The sequence below is a fragment of the Phyllobates terribilis genome, unplaced genomic scaffold, assembly GCF_046119375.1.
Source record: "Phyllobates terribilis strain yellow unplaced genomic scaffold, ASM4611937v1 Scaffold_9__5_contigs__length_417890890, whole genome shotgun sequence".
Taxonomy (NCBI): Eukaryota; Metazoa; Chordata; class Amphibia; order Anura; family Dendrobatidae; genus Phyllobates; species Phyllobates terribilis.
The window spans coordinates 221116071-221133331 of NW_027362769.1; the positions used below are offsets into that span (position 1 = coordinate 221116071).

At 41.1% G+C, this 17261-nt stretch overlaps 1 protein-coding gene across 2 annotated transcripts in view; it reads left to right on the forward strand.

Moving 5' to 3' along the window:
• Positions 1 to 17261, forward strand: part of SNX29 (sorting nexin 29) — a 564851-nt gene that overhangs the window by 50420 nt on the left and 497170 nt on the right. For both annotated transcript variants that reach the window (XM_073647695.1, XM_073647696.1), the window contains exons 9-11: positions 7794 to 7912; positions 11766 to 11859; positions 14268 to 14350. In XM_073647695.1, coding sequence (XP_073503796.1) covers positions 7794 to 7912; positions 11766 to 11859; positions 14268 to 14350 — 296 coding nt within the window. The remainder of the gene's footprint in view (positions 1 to 7793; positions 7913 to 11765; positions 11860 to 14267; positions 14351 to 17261) is intronic.

The following is a 17261-nucleotide window of genomic DNA, read 5'->3' on the forward strand; positions in this document are numbered from 1 at the left end:
CATCTCTCTGAAGTCGACTCAAGCTAAGCTACTTCCCCCGTGTCTGTCTCCCCTTGCTGTCTTTAGCACTTATCCCCCTCCTCCCTATCTAGAGCCAAGTGCTAAATTAATACAGGGATAGGTTCCTGTGCAGCGATTGGTGAGTAACCAATATAGGGATGGTAGGGGTAGACAGGGTGATTGCAGATCAGCATAGAGGTCTCCACTTCCCCCTTTCCCTAGTGTGTGGGCTCCCTTCCCCTCATCCCTTCGTGTCGCACTTTGTCTTTACTACACTGTGCGTGACACTTATACTCTGCTCTTGTGCCAGCGCCGTTCCAGTGGATACGGCATTTGCGTTCCCGGGACTCATGGGAGGTTGTTATGACACTTGAGCCCTGCACCCAATCAGCACTGGCATCTTTTTCCCGCCTTCAGACATATAATCAAGAGGTTGTGAGAGCTGCGGCTGGGCACAGGGCTCAATTGTCATAACAACCTCCCATGAGTCCCGGGAACGCGAGTACCGTCACTGCTGGAACGGTGCCAGCATGGGTCAGTATACTTATTTTTATTTCAACGGGGCCAAACATTAGGATTGAGACAGGGTTGTCTAAGTAGTGGACAACTCCTTTAAGAGGCATGAACCACAGTGGATTTTTGCTCTGTACTGGCGTATAAAACGCCAGTCCTGATCAATTCCTCCAGTGTGTTTTTATGCATATGTATAGGGATCCTGGCAAGATAAATATTTTGTCTGATCCGCAGGAAAATAATCTATATAAAGGCTCATTTAGGCATTGATCGATCTCAGCCCGAGCATGGACCGCTAATGCATGGACTGGCCGCAGCTCTCCTGACCTGAGCATGGCCGTTTCATATATTTCTATGAAGCTGTCACGCTTTGGCCGTGAGAGCTGCGGCCAGTCCGTGTATTGCCATCCAATCTCGGACTGATTTGCACGGAGTTCCGAGTGAACCTTAACTTGTATTTTATTGAATCTCTATTTACTGTGGGCTTTGGAGTCCAGTGGGCGGAGTAACTCATTGATTAACAGTGTTACCCCTTATGAAAGTACAAACAGACATAGCTGTCAATCACCAAATAGGACTGCCCACTGGACTCAAGTTAAGATCAAAGTGATGTATAAAGGATTTGGGAATTCTTTGTTAGATCTGTTATCTGAATCCCTCCCTTTATACACCTTAGCAGTCTGATAATACATCAATCATTAAATAGTTAATCTACATACACAGTTCTGTATTGGAGGTGGCGTGTCAGGTTCCCAAGCAAAATACATGAATTTAGTAAAGTACTGACCTCTCAAAATTATTATTATTTTTTTTTTTGTTGGCAGAACAATTACGGTAATACACAGACAATGTTTTTGGCCTTAAAGGGGTATTCTCTAGTTGTCTCTTGAGCGGCTCATAGCTCTGCCGTCTCATTACTTCCTGATTGCTGGGGGGCGGTCTGTCCTCCTTGAGTGACAGTTCTGGTTGGGCGCTTCGTCCTGCTACAACACATTAACGGCCTCGTCGTGTTTGTTCTGAATCTACACTGTTATCTTTATATTTACATATAGATATAACAGGACATTTGAAAAAGCACAAGGTACAGGAAAGTGAGAGCTGTGATTAGGCGAACTATTCTGTAAACTGCTGATGCTGGGTGCCAGGGGATTGTGAGTATGCAGGACTAATAAGAGTCCTATTATGAGTTGAGAGGGTGACTGGGATCTTAAGCATTAACTCCTCTCCTAGAATGTATCTCCTGCGCACACTTGGTCAGGTTCTGGTGCCCATCTTCTTTTAAACAAGCTGGACACTATGTGTGATAAAAGCTTTCACAGCAGAAGAATAATACCTGATAGAAAAAAAAAACTAATTCATTGCAAATTTGCTTATTTTCATGCTGTCTAACAATCTAAAGCAATTTTAAAACTTGAGAATTCCCCTTTAAGACCAGAAAGCCCTGTGAAGCACACTTGTAAAGGAAGCAAACATCGAGGCAAATACAGGGCTTGAAGTTATGCAGCTTAAGATGACTTAGGTGTGTAATAATACAGAACTAAGCAATCTTGAGTAATATAATATATCAGGGCAGAGTGGACTGTCCCCGCTATTTTTTTACTAGATCATTGTCAGAATACTGTCTGTTTTTCCCATGAATGCACACAATTAAGGATCTATCGTCATTTAAAGGGATTGTCTCATGTTCGTAATTGCTTAAAGTCGAAACCTAGTGGTAAAATCAAGCGACTTTACAATTTACTTCTTATTAAAATCCTTTTTGTTCTACCAATGAATTTTCAAATTTTTAGTTTACAGCGCATTGTGTGTAGTGGATGGTTTCTTAGGCAAGATGCGCTAGCAAGCTCTTTGCTGTACAGTTTGCAAGGGTAGATGTGGCCAGCTTCAGACGCCTTTCACATCTCAACACTACCAGCGTTGGAGAGCGCACATTTTAGGCCATCTTCTCCGCCATGCCGCCAGCCCGAACTGTCAATCTTCAGGGTCGCACTGATCCCTAGCAAGATAGAAGCTGGTGAGCCGAAGAACATTGCACTCCTGAAGAACATGAGACAAAACCTTTTAAAGTGCTTGTCCGATCAGAACCCATCAATCAGACTTGTTATGAATTTAAAGTGGTGTTCAGATCTGTGGGACCCCCATTAGTGTCCTGAACCACAAGGCCTAATTTCAGGAAGAAGGATAAACTTTAAGTACCCCTTTCTATAGAGGTAAAGGAAATAATGCCTATCTTGTTCCATGGAGTATCCTTATTTACAGAGGCTTGCAAATGTATTCACGCCTCCTTGGCTTTTTACCTATTTTGTTACATTATAAGGCGTGTTTAAGGCTATGTGCCCACGATGCAGAAATGAAGCAGAAATTTCCTGAGCATTTAGGCTGCGTGCCCACTATGCGTTTTTCAAGCGTATTTGCCGCGGAATTTCCGCAGCGAAAACTCTTAAAAAAAACGCTTGGTAATACGTGCCCCATGGTCCCCAATGATAATCCGCATGTGCTATGCACATGCTGCGGAAATTTCCGCTGCGGATTATCATTGCAGAAAAATACGCAGCATGTCCATTAATTTTGCGGACATGCAGCTTAATCGCCGCCATTAACTTGCATTGGACCGCGTGACATCCGTATCACTGGATCTGTACATGCGGATGTCACACGGTTCAATGTGCGGATGGTACCCGGGTCTGGAGGAGAGGAGACTCTCCTCCAGACCTGGGTACCATAGAACCTGTTAAAAAAAGAATTTAAAATAAAAAATAAACATTATACTCGCCTTCCGATGGCCCCCGGTATTTTCTCCCCTCCTTCTGGTCTGCTGTATGGGTCGCTATGTTTTGAAGGACCTGCCATGACGTCATTGAGTCATGTGACCTGTCACATGACTCAATGATGTCACCGCAGGTCCTTCACACCACCGCGAGCCACCCAAGACACCGGACGCAGCGTAGAAAACACCGGGAGGACATATGAAGGTAAGTATAATCTTTATTTTTTACCATTCCTATTCTTTTTTTTTTTAACTAACTTGGTCACACTACTATAAATCCATGCCAGTTGTGTGGATTTATATAGTGTGAACACGTTGTCAAGCACTTTTCCAAGTGATGCTAAAATCGCCTGGAAAAGCGCTTGATAACCCGCATGCAGAAATGCATGTGAAGAACGCTTGACAAATGCTTCTACCTGGCGGGAAAAATGCATGTAAAATCCGCATGCATTTTTCCTGCCAGGGAGATGCGGAAAAAATATGCAGCATTTCTGCATCATGGGCACTTAGCCTTATGCATCTCCTTGGCAGAAAAACGTAGGCGGATTTTACATGCGTTTTTTCTGCCAAGTATAAGCGTTTTTCAAGCGTTTTTGCATGCATTTCTGCATGCTTTTTTTCAAGCACTTTTCCAAGCGATTTTGAGCATCACTGCTTGACAAGTTGGTCACACAATATAAATCCATGCAACCGGCATGGATTTATAATGTGTGACCAACGTATTGCTGTTTTAATTGCAGCATGAATAGTAAAAAAAAACAAAAAAAAAAAACATTATACTTACCTCTTCAGCGGCCCCCGGTCTCCTCTCCGATGGATTGCTCTGTCCTCGGCGTCCCGCGGTGTTCAGAAAGGACCTGCGCTGACGTCATTTAGTCAGCTGACAGGTCACGCGACCACCGACGTCAGCGGTCACTTGACCATCACATGACTAAATGACGTCAGCGCAGGTCCTTTCTGACAGAGCAATCCATCGGAGAGGAGACCGGGGGCCGCTGGAGAGGTAAGTATAATGTTTTGTTTTTTTTTATTTTTAGACATTTTAATTCTTTTTTTACTAATGGTACCCGGGTCTGGAGGAGAATCTCCTCTTCTCCAGACCCGGTTACCATACGCGCATTGAACCGCATAACATCCGCATGTATGCATGCGGATGTTTTGCAGTTCAATGCATGTCAATGGCGGCGATTTCGCAGCGATTACGCACAAGAAATGGTTGTGCTACGGATTTTTCCGCAGCGGAAATTTCCGCAGCATGTGCACAGCACATTCGGATTACCATTGGGAAACATGGCAGACAACTTAACATGCGTTTTTAATGCGTTTTTGCGGCGGAAATGGCGCCGTAGAAATCCATTAAATCCACATCATGGGCACACAGCCTAAATATTTTTGTAATCTGATTTGTGTGTGATGCATCAGCACTAATTGATTGATGGGATAAAGCAAAATAAAAATTGGCATGTGCATATGTATTCACTTCTTTTGCTATGAAACCTTTAAAATTTCTGGTGCAAGCAATTACCTTCATAAGTCACATGCTTAGTGAAAGGAAGTCCACCTGTATGCGATCTAAGTGTCACATGTGCTGTCAGTATATACACACTATTTCTGAAAGGCCACAGAGGCTGCAACACCATTAAGCAAGAGACACCACTAACCAAACAACACCATGAAGACCAAGGAGATCTCCAAACAAGTCAGGGTTATAAAAAAATATCCCAATATCTGATGATCCCCCGGAGCACCATCAAATCTATTATCAAATGGAAAGAACATGGTACCACAACAAACCTGCCAAGAGAGGGCCACCCAGCAAAACTCTCAGCCTGGGCAAGGAGGGCATTAATCAGAGAGGCAGCACAGAGACCAAAGGTAACCCTGAAGGAGCTGCAGAGTTCCCAAGCAGAGACTGGAGTATCTGTCCATATGGCCACAATATGCCGTACACTCCTAGAGAAGGCAGAAAAAAAAGCCTTTACTTGCACACAAAAAATGTAAGGCTCGTTTTGAGTTTGTTAAAAGATATGTGGGAGAAATGTATGGAGGAAGGTGCTGTGGTCAGATGAGACCAAAACTGAACTTCTTGGCCACTAAGGTAAACGTTATGTCTGGCGCCAAACCAACACAGCTCATCACCCCAAAAACACCATCCCCACAGTGAAACATGGTAATGGCATTATCATGCTGTGGGGATGTTTTTTTGGCAGCAGGACCGGGGGAAAATGGCTTGAGTCGAGGGGAAGATGGATACAGGGATATTCTTGAGCAAAACCTGTTTCAGTCTGTCAGTGATTTTTAGACTGGGAGGGATGTTCACCTTCCAACAAGACAATGGGCCAAAGCATACTGCTAAAGCAACACTAAAGTGGTCTAAAGGGAAACGTGTAAATGTTTTGGAGTGGCCTAGTCAAAGTCCTGACCTTAATCTAGTTGAGAATCTGTGGTCAGACTTGAAGATTGCCATTCACCAGAGGAAACCATTTAACTTTAAGGAGCAGTTTTTCTTTCTTGAAGAATGGGCAAAAATCCCAGTGGAAAGCTCAAAGAGACTTATCCAAAGCGACTTGCAGCTGTAATTGCCACAAAAGGAGGCTCTACAAAGTACTGACTTTAGGGGGTGAATAATAATGCACATTGAAGTTTTCAGTTACTTTGTCCTATTTGTGGTTCGCTTCACAATAAAAAGAAATCCAAATGTTCACAGCTGTAGACATGTACTTTACATGAACTGATGCAAACCCTAAAAAAAAACCTGTGAAATTCCAGGTTGTGAGGTAGCAAAACACAAAGATAATGCCGTGGTGGGTGAATACTTTTGCGAGGCACTGTAGCTGTTTGGACCCATCTGAGTTCTGATGTAAGGCTGTACATTTTTTATATTGTACGCTTGTTTTGTTTTTTGGGCTCATCATACACTTGTGTCTCAAGTCACTTTATATGGGTAAGAGTGACAGTGCGAAAAGAAATAAAATGTCAACGCGTAAATTAAAGCGCGCCCAGTTTTATAGTCTTTTTTTTTTTTCTTCTGCATTTCCTAAGTGGTGCAAGAAATGTAGTAATGTAATGAGCTCAGCTTGATATAAACAGCCCCCAGGTTTGTATAAGCAGTTATGGCGCGGAGTGCATAGTGGGATCTCCATATATTCTGAATGTATGCGGTAAAATAACGGGATTCTGATCCAATTTTCAATTATACACGCAATAAAGCATCTGCACGATAGCAGATACCGTGCATACTCACATCATCCAATCAGCAGTAGTCTCTGTGTGAAGTTTTTAGTGCACACAAGGTAAGTTAACGACCAAGTAAATATCAGTTTTACTTGACATGGAAGCTAATAGAACACTAGGCTCTAACTTTTTTATGTTCTGTCTTTAAATGCTTTCCATGAGCGCTAAAATGTAGGTATACTATAAAGATTACTATGAACTGGTCTCCACATTTTACGATTCAAACTGCATACATTATTAAATGGATCTCTCAGACCTGATGATACAGGAGTACTTATTTTAAAAATCCATGTCAGAATCGACTGTAGAATCCTTTTTGAAAGTTTTCCTGACTGATATAAAAAATGTTCATCTTAAAAAAAGGATAAAACAACCATTTTGGCTTGGATTTGCAAATAGCTACACCGGCCTCATCAGATCAAAGAGATCTGTTTTGTAATGTGTGCAGATTGTATTGTGAAATATATCCTCTAAAGGGGTTGTCTAGAATAGTAAATATTTTTTTGGATAGGCTTTAAAATAAAATAATAAAACTTACGCATCTATTCTGGTACCTGTCAGCACCAACGCTCTAATGGTCTCTGCTATTTATCACATGGTGTCCACCCACCATCACTTCTCTGAGCGGCCTCAGCTGCAGGGAACGTTGCTTTTATTTTCCCATGCCTTTCCCCCCCAAAAAAAGCCTTCTATCCAGATGAAGGGTTGTTCTATAGTATGCTTTCCAGCAGGAGCACGCCGCTTTCCAGCAGGAGCACGCCGCTCCCCAGTCTCCCTGTTTCCGGTTTGGCGGAGGGGAAAGTGTGAACTCCAGAATGATTGACCGTTCTGATCAGCGGCTTTACCTTTGTGGCATTGGATGCGCGCAGCAATCCTGCCACTTTCAGAGCAGCGCTTGCAAGCTGTATAGTAAAGAGCTTGTAAGTGCTGCTCTCTTTCCTTAAGAAATTGGCCATTGACAGCAGACTAGCCAGTAACCCAGGCAATGAGCACTAAACTATGTAATTAAACTAAGAATCTTGAGAATGGAGAGGTTTTTAAATATCAGGTAATTGCAAAGTTGCTTGTTTTTACAAGCACTTTACAACTTTATCATTTTATCATGATGTGGAAACCCCTCTAAAGGGTGTCCCCACAAGATTATGTAATGATTAGTGTGTAGCTTCCTCCTGTGAGTTGAATTACATATCTTGCACAATATACATAAGCTTTTGTTTCATTCGACCGACGATTGGATTGTTTGGTATGAAATGTGATTTTCAGTTCCTCTTGATTTTAGGACACCTGTAGGAAGTTCAGAAAATCCCCAAGTTTGCTGCTGGACATCATTACAAGTCTTAGATGACAACTCTGAGGTCTTATTCCCTGTTAATGCTGCAAGTTCCTACCCCCACTCAGGTAGTGTACAATGTATTCTCTAAAAGTTGTATTGTTTTTATCCTATGAACCTATCCACAGGATAGGTACTAACGTTTTAATTGGCAAGGGTCAGAGCATTTTATAGCTGCCGTTCTCGGGAAGGATAAATGTTACTGTTGGGAATAACTCTTTAATAACAGAAGCCATGACGCTTGAAAATGACTCCTATGACATTCCATTTGAGGGGAGTGTCAAACAGGACATCACAGGCCGTGCTGTCACTTCTCCACAGTTTCAACCCCCATTTTCCTCTCCCCATGAAACAGGACGACATCAAGCCGTGCTGCCGTCTGATGACTATTTGCTTTAGGGCAGTGATAGAAGCTGTGGGGCGGTGCTGCTGTTACTTACCCTGCTCCTATCACCGCCACCTTATGATGCTTTGTTTTAGGGAAAGAGGCGTTGGTGTCAGAAGCATAGACTGGCAATGGTGACTGAAAATGTGGGCAACGACCACTGAAGCTGTCATCACTTCTCCATCACCCCTCTTGACCAAGGATGTCCTGTACCGGGGGTTGTTAGAAGCTGCAGGACCATCCTCCTGTGATGTCCTGTTTGAGACTCCCTTTACACGAAACGTCACAGGAAGTAAAGTAAAAAAAAAAAACGTATAGGTAGAACAGTAGGGAATTTTATAACAATGAAAATTACATAAGGGGTTAGGATCGATATTTATAAAGGGCATTAAAGGTATCGGACCACCCCTCTAAGGTATAAATGTAGCTTCATTTTCAGTAAGGTATTGAAAACATTTCCAGTGCTTGGTAGGATGGTAGTAACTGGGCAAGATTATTGCAAAGTTTCTTGCTTGTAAACTTTATCCATTTGCTCTAGACTTATCGTCTGGCTCACAGGCTTATACCGGAGGTCTAGTATCAGAGGAAATCTAAACTAGGCACACGGGTTGTTTCTTGTTACACAGTAAATTAAGGCTGAGCCCGCATTGACTTTTTCAGGCGGGCTCCAAGATGCAGTGGACTGCAACTTGCTGCCCGCCCATGATAAAACAAAATATCCTTATGAGTCCACATAAAAATGGAGACACACAGAGGTAAAAAATGGGCCTATAGCACTCTGTCGCCAAAAATCTGTATACAGCCGTGTGTATCGGGCCAAAGTCATCTGCAGAAATATCATTATGAATGATCCGAGGCTGTCCGGCGTCCACCATTGAGGTTTGCTGCAGCTCACTAATAGCTCCCGGCACTGCCATCCATCCAGCTTATTTCTGTGCAGTGCATGTACCAGGTGGCTTATTTTTAGTATAAGTTATTACCTGCGTACTGGTTTTTAATTCAGATTGATGGTGTAACCTTTACTGTATAATTAATTGTTGTTTAAAAGGGCAATCACACATCCTAATAATGACATATTACATCCTTGCTGCTTCCCGCACATAATCACCATATGCTAAATATAAAAGCTGCGAGAAAAACTACACCCAAGTCCTGATGTTGTCAAGAATAGATTACATTGAGTTCAGCGTGCCGCCATGCTTCTGTCTGCTGCATTTTAATCAAGAATTTTAGTTTACTGCGTTTTCTGAGTCTTTGGATAAAACAATGAGACTTTCCTAATAAATCACCTAGTGCCCCCTATCTGGTGCTCCCCCGCCTGCTTTTCCTGAAGTGATGATGTCCCCGACCGCCCACGTGATCGCTGTAGCCAATGATTAGCTTCATTGGTGTATATATAACAGAGGAGACTGCTGGAATGGGGAGGTAGAAGACTGCATTTATATTTTGAAAGTAGTTCCCCGGGAAGATCTTTAATATTCATTATGGACTGCATCGGAGCGGGGGTCAATTGTCCCAGGCCACTGCTTATAGTAGTTGTGTTGTTGTACATAGGGGCAGTATTATAGTAGTTATATTCTTGTACATATGAGCAGTATTCTAGTAGTTATATTCTTGTATATAGAGGCAGTATTATAGTAGGTATATTCTTGTATATAGGGGACAGTATTATAGTAGGTATATTCTTGTACATAGGAGCATTATTATAGTAGTTATATTCTTGTATATAGAGGCAGTATTATAGTAGTTATATTCTTGTACATAGGGGCAGTATTATAGTAGTTATATTCTTGTATATAGGGGCAGTATTATAGTAGTTATATTCTTGTATATAGAGGCAGTATTATAGTAGTTATATTCTTGTACATAGGGGCAGTATTATAGTAGTTATATTCTTGTATATAGAGGCAGTATTATAATAGTTATATTCTTGCATATAGAGGCAGTATTATAGTAGTTATATTCTTGTACATAGGAGCAGTATTATAGTAGTTATATTCTTGTACATAGGAGCAGTATTATAGTAGTTATATTCTTGTATATAGAGGCAGTATTATAGTAGTTATATTCTTGTATATAGAGGCAGTATTATAGTAGTTATATTCTTGTATATAGAGGCAGTATTATACTAGTTATATTCTTGTACATAGGAGCAGTATTATAGTAGTTATATTCTTGTACATAGGAGCAGTATTAAAGTAGTTATATTCTTGTACATAGGAGCAGTATTATAATAGTTATATTCTTGCATATAGAGGCAGTATTATAGTAGTTATATTCTTGTACATAGGAGCAGTATTATAGTAGTTATATTCTTGTACATAGGAGCAGTATTATAGTAGTTATATTCTTGTATATAGAGGCAGTATTATAGTAGTTATATTCTTGCATATAGAGGCAGTATTATAGTAGTTATATTCTTGTACATAGGAGCAGTATTATAATAGTTATATTCTTGCATATAGAGGCAGTATTATAGTAGTTATATTCTTGTACATAGGAGCAGTATTATAGTAGTTATATTCTTGTACATAGGAGCAGTATTATAGTGGTTATATTCTTGTATATAGAGGCAGTATTATAGTAGTTATATTCTTGTATATAGAGGCAGTATTATAGTAGTTATATTCTTGTATATAGAGGCAGTATTATACTAGTTATATTCTTGTACATAGGAGCAGTATTATAGTAGTTATATTCTTGTACATAGGAGCAGTATTAAAGTAGTTATATTCTTGTACATAGGAGCAGTATTATAATAGTTATATTCTTGCATATAGAGGCAGTATTCTAGTAGTTATATTCTTGCATATAGAGGCAGTATTATAGTAGTTATATTCTTGTACATAGGAGCAGTATTATAGTAGTTATATTCTTGTATATAGAGGCAGTATTATAGTAGTTATATTCTTGTATATAGAGGCAGTATTATAGTAGTTATATTCTTGTATATAGAGGCAGTATTATACTAGTTATATTCTTGTACATAGGAGCAGTATTATAGTAGTTATATTCTTGTATATAGAGGCAGTATTATAGTAGTTATATTCTTGTACATAGGAGCAGTATTAAAGTAGTTATATTCTTGTATATAGAGGCAGTGTTATAGTAGTTATATTCTTGTACATAGGAGCAGTATTATAGTAGTTATATTCTTGTACATAGGAGCAGTATTATAGTAGTTATATTGTTGTATATAGAGGCAGCATTATTGTAGTTATGTTTAACTGTAAGATTCAGAAAAGGGATCAAAAGGAGGAGAGACGCAGGGCGCTACACTCTGTAAGCCTCTTAAATACCATGTATAATAATGTTAAAATAAAAATATGATGCCTGAAAAATGTTATTTGACTCCAATTTTTCTTTATTTACGAACCAATGCATCCTGGATATGGAAATGAATAAACGTTAGTGCAATGTTCTGTCCTAAACTTGTGCTATTTGCCGCTCTAGTTTGAAGGTCATATTTGTATGAAATTGTGAATTATTACCCATGGTTGTGTTTTTGGTATTTAGTATTTTTATTTTTGTGACAGATTCTGCTTTGAATAATTTACCATACGGTGATGAAAATGTCAGTGCTGCCCTTGCTGTAGAGTTGGCTCAGAGAGGATCAGACTTGCAGTTCAGGTAACAAGCAATGAATTCAATGATGAAAAGTGTCTACTTGATCAATGACAATTGGATTAGTTTTCAAGGGAATCTGTCAGCAGATTTTTGCTACCTCATCTGAGGGCAGCATAATGTAGGAAAAGAGACGCTGATTCCAGCGATGTATCACTTAGTTTACTGGGTGCAGAAGTTGTCACATAGAGTTTTTAGATGTAGCATGCAGCAGAGCTCAGAAAGCTGACCTCGCCCATCACACACGGCTCTCACATTGTATATTGACAGTAAGCTGCTTATCAGAGGAGGGGGGTAGAGTCAGACAATTGTTCGCAAGCACTGTAGTCCTGGCTGCGATAACCTCCTGGTGATAAGTAATCAACTGCACACAGCCCAATAAGTGACACATCTCTGAAATCTGTGTCTCAGCCCTATCTCCTGCTGCGGTGATGTCCCATCTACAACATGTGATCACTGCAGTCACTGGCCTCAGCGGTGATGGCTAAGTCTGTGATTGGCTGCAGCGATCACGTGCTGTAAATGTGATGTCACCAATGCAGTTTTGTAAAACCTGTCGGGGAGCAATAGAGGGGCAGCACTGGATGGCAGGGGCTTCCATGGGTTTGTATTACTTATTCTGGTATTTTAAAGCATTACCTACTTGTGTCGCTGTTTTTTCCTATCCTGGACTACACTTTTAAGGTTCAGGCTCCACTGACCCGTTTTTCTCTATACGTTACGTAAAAGAAACCCTCAGTTCTGCACGGTTGCAGGAGGCTTACACTTAATAGTTAAGCTCCTATTTTGAAATCGCCTTCGCTTAGCCACCAACCTAAAAATGGTTGACTACATACTTGTCATTCAGTTCATCACTCCCTCCCCCCAAAAAATATGATACAGATGTAGCTGAGCCAAGTTTGTGTTTTTAACATTGAGTTGGGCTGATGAATATTTGCTTTCAGAATGTAACATCATTTTGAGTTATGCATAGCTCAGCTCTGCTACATCTGTAATTTTATATTTTTATTTTACTTTTGTTGTGGAAACCCCTCTGTAGTGAGAGCTTTATGGGGGACACAAGGGGTCTCGCACGTCTGCCAGTGTTGATCAAACCAGGGTGGCGATTGATAGACAAAAAATACACAGGGGTCTGTCTGTGTGCAAAGCTTGTCTGACCCATCCCCAAATGCATGGGGGTTTTTATTGTCTTCAGAAAGAAAAGGAAGTAAAGCCCCCGTCTCACATAGCGAGATCACTAGCGAGATCGCTGCTGTGTCACGGTTTTGGTGATGCAACAGCGACCTCACCAGCGATGTCGCTATGTGTGACACTTTGCAGCGATCAGGCCCCTGCTGTGAGGTCGCTGATCGCTGCAGAATGTCCTGGACCTTTTTTTGGTCGTTGCCCTCCCGCTGGTCAGCACACATCGCTGTATGTGACCAGCGGGAGCAGCGATCAGGCTGGTAACCATGATAAACATCGGGTTACTAGGGGCACACGCGCACCTAGTAACCCGCTGTTTATCATGGTTACGAGCCTGCTAAAGTGAGCGGTAACCTCCCGCTCACCGTAGCAGAGTGGTAACCATGATAAACAACGGGTTACTAGGTGCGTGTGTGCCCCTAGTAACCCGATGTTTATCATGGTTACCAGCCTGCTCCTGCTTCAGCAGGCTGGTAACCAGGAGCAGGACATCGTGGAAAGATTCTTTCCACGATGTCGCTGCTCCCCTGATCGTTGGTGAGCCTGCCTGTTTGACAGCTCACCAGTGACCACATAGCGACGCAGCAACGATCCCTGACAGGTCATATCGTTGTCGGGATCTTTGCAGCGTCGCTAAGTGTGACGGGGCCTTTAAAGTACATGATCAAGAAAGGATATGCAAGTTACAAAAAATCTAATTGACTTTTGGCTTAAACCACCTTCCATCAGTCTTCAACAGATTATCAGAAAACCAATATCCTGTTTTGTGAACAAAAGCACAAAGATATTAAAACTAGACATATAGAAATAAATTGTTTTAAATGATCATCAAAGCAAGATATAAAATATTACCGGTCACACTTCATACTTGTCATTTACAAGCTCACTTTTCCAGTGGAGCCAAAATGACAAAAGATGCGGTCAACATGGCAAGGAGTCAGTTAGCAAATCTCTCCTTTAAATGCAGACCACCTAATTTTCTGTTTCTGTTCACATTAAACATGAAGATTCCAAAATTTGTGTCAAGAGAATTAATAAAATTAATAGTAAAAAAAATATATATATACACTTTCTGAAAGTTCTCAGTATTAAGAACTAGCTCCGTAGAACTGGTCGCACTTTAGAATACTTTGAGCAAAGAATTTATTTTATCACTGGATCTATGTGAATAAACAGCACTTTTATTCATTTGGTTCATTCTTCGTTGTCCATGTTTTTCTCCTCTACAGCATGGAAGCCAGTCCACCAGCACCAGCGACGACAGCAAGCAATGTGCTGCCTGCGGAGCAGGGGCCAGATGCAATGACCATGAGTAAGTAATATCAGAGCTGCCTGGTTATTAATCTATAATCAATTTAATCATTAAGTTACTTAAAGGGGTTGTCCGGTCTTAAGCTGCAAGTCTGCATTCAAGCTATGTGACCTCAAACTTATTAATCGTCACGTTGCGCACTGCCCGCTGTGAGGACTCTCCGGGAGCGGCTGATGCGTGACCACAAGTATGCAATAAAAGTGTATTGCGCGAGGCCGGAAACAGTCTAGTCGGAATGTGGCCGGGAGTATATAGATCGCTTGCTTCGTTCCCGGCACCGGAGAAAACTTACAGCGCATGTAATGTAACGAGTAAAAAGTCTGCAGTCACGTAGAGTGAATACAGACTTGCAGCTTAAGACCGAACAACTCCTTTAATTATTGGCCATGAAAACGTTCATATCTTGGTAGTTATTGTAGTATATTCATAGACTGGAGTATAAGTTGGAATGCATGCAAAATAGTATTGATTAAGCAATGATTAAGGACTTCTGTCTGAAACGCGTTTGCCCATAATCTCTCCCCTTTGGTGGTTGTGACATTATTTGAATATCTTCCTTATATTCATGTTTTTTATACTTCCCTAATAAATTGAGTTTTTAATGAAGATCCTGACGCTGGAATCCTCTTTCTTCATATAAATGTAATGTCCAGCTCAAAGAAGGGAGGCCATATCCTTACCTGCACTAAGTGCAGAAACCTGAAACTAAACCCAAAAAGTGAACTGGAGTATAAGTTGGTATGCATGTAAAGTAGGAGCATGTTCACATTGGCTATTAAACAAACAAAACCTAAGACAGAAACAGAATAAACATAGAAAGGTTTATAAAGTTTTTAATACTAGAGATAGGACCATCCTGACTGTGGTGCACCTTGATGCTGGTGGGATGGCTTTTACTAAGTTCCCTATTTATATGCACTATTGCTTTTACTTATTACTTACAGCAGGGTGTGTGTTAATTCTGTTTCTGTCTTAGGTTATATTCATAGACTGGTATATGAAAAAACAGATGGCTTGGAGGTCTCCAATAATTCTTTCTTCAACCTTTATTGAGGTTGACATTTACCTTCTTTACTTTTTTTTTTTTTTAACTTCATGGCATTTTTAGAGGGGCGGGTGGTTCATGGGGAGGAAAGTTTGTGAGATAAGTATTTTTCTTTTTATATACACATCTGTAGGGGTTATTCATACGTTTACCCTTTGTTGTGATGTCTCTTTGATTATTCTTATTTGTATATGTTATGTCTTTGTTAGGCTGTGTGCCCACGATGCATTTTTTAAGCGTTTCTGCAGCGGCAAAAATGCTGCAGAAACGCTTAAACGCATGGTAGAAGGCCTGCCATGTTCCCCAATGATAATCCGCATGTGCTATGCACATGCTGCGGAAATTTCCGCTGCGGATTATCATTGCGGAAAAAAACGCAGCACTACCAATTATTTTGCGGAAGTGCTGTGTTTTCGCCGCCATTGACTTGCATTAGAACGCATGGATTCCTCTTCACTAGCTAAGCACATGCGGAATACATGCGTTCAATGTGCGGATGGTACCCAGGTCTAGAGGAGAGGAGACTCTCCCCCGGACCCGGGTACCATAGAAAGCTGTAAAAAAAACAAAATAAAAAATAAATATATACTTACCTTCTGGCGGCCCCCAATGCGCTCCTCCTCGCATGCCGGCAGTTCGCGATGGACTGAAGGACCTGCGCTGACGTCATAGTCATGTGACGGGTCACGCGACACTGACGTCGGCAGGTCCTTCAGTGTACCGCTGCCGGCAAGGGAGAACAGAGTGAAGCAAGACTGCGGGGGCCATCAGAGGGTAAGTATATATTTTATTTTTTATTTTTTACCATTCTTTACGGTCACACTATATAAATACATGCCGGTTGCATGGATTTATATAGTGTGACCAAGTTGTCAAGCACTTTCCAAGTGATGCTAAAATCGTTTGGAAAGCGGTTGACAACCCGCATGCGGAAATGCATGTGAAGAACGCTTCACTTCCGCTTGTCCCTGGCAGGAAAAACGCATGTACAATCCGCATGCGTTTTTTCTGCCAGGGAGATGCAGAAACGCTCAGGAAAAATCCGGAACATTTGTGCATCGTGGGCACATAGCCTAACTCATTATTAACTGTTTTTATTGAACACAGAAAAAAATGTACACACAACATATTTTATATACAGTACAGACCAAAAGTTTGGACACACCTTCTCATTTAAAGATTTTTCTGTATTTTCATGACTTTGAAAATTGTACATTCACACTGAAGGCATCAAAACTATGAATTAGCACATGTGGAATTATATACTTAACAAAAAAGTGTGAAACAACTGAAAATATGTCTTATATTCTAGGTTCTTCAAAGTAGCCACCTTTTTGCTTTGATGACTGCTTTGCAGACTCTTGGCATTCTCTCGATGAACTTCAAGAGGTAGTCACCGGAAATTGTTTTCACTTCACAAGTGTGCCCTGTCAGGTTTAATAAGTGGGATTTCTTGCCTTATAAATGGGGTTGGGACCATCAGTTGTGTTGTGCAGAAGTCTGGTGGATACACAGCTGATAGTCCTACTGAATACACTGTTAGAATTTGTATTATGGCAAGAAAAAAGCAGCTAAGTAAAGAAAAACGAGTGGCCATCATTACTGTAAGAAATGAAGGTCAGTCAGTCGAAAAATTCGGCAAACTTTGAATGTGTCCCCAAGTGCAGTTGCAAAAACCATCAAGCGCTACAAAGAAACTGGCTCACATGGGGACCGCCCCAGGAAAGGAAGACCAAGAGTCACCTCTGCTTCTGAGGATAAGTTTATCCAAGTCACCAGCCTCAGAAATCGCAGGTTAACAGCTGCTCAGATTAGAGACCAGGTCAATGCCACACAGAGTTCCAGCAGCAGACACATCTCTTCAAC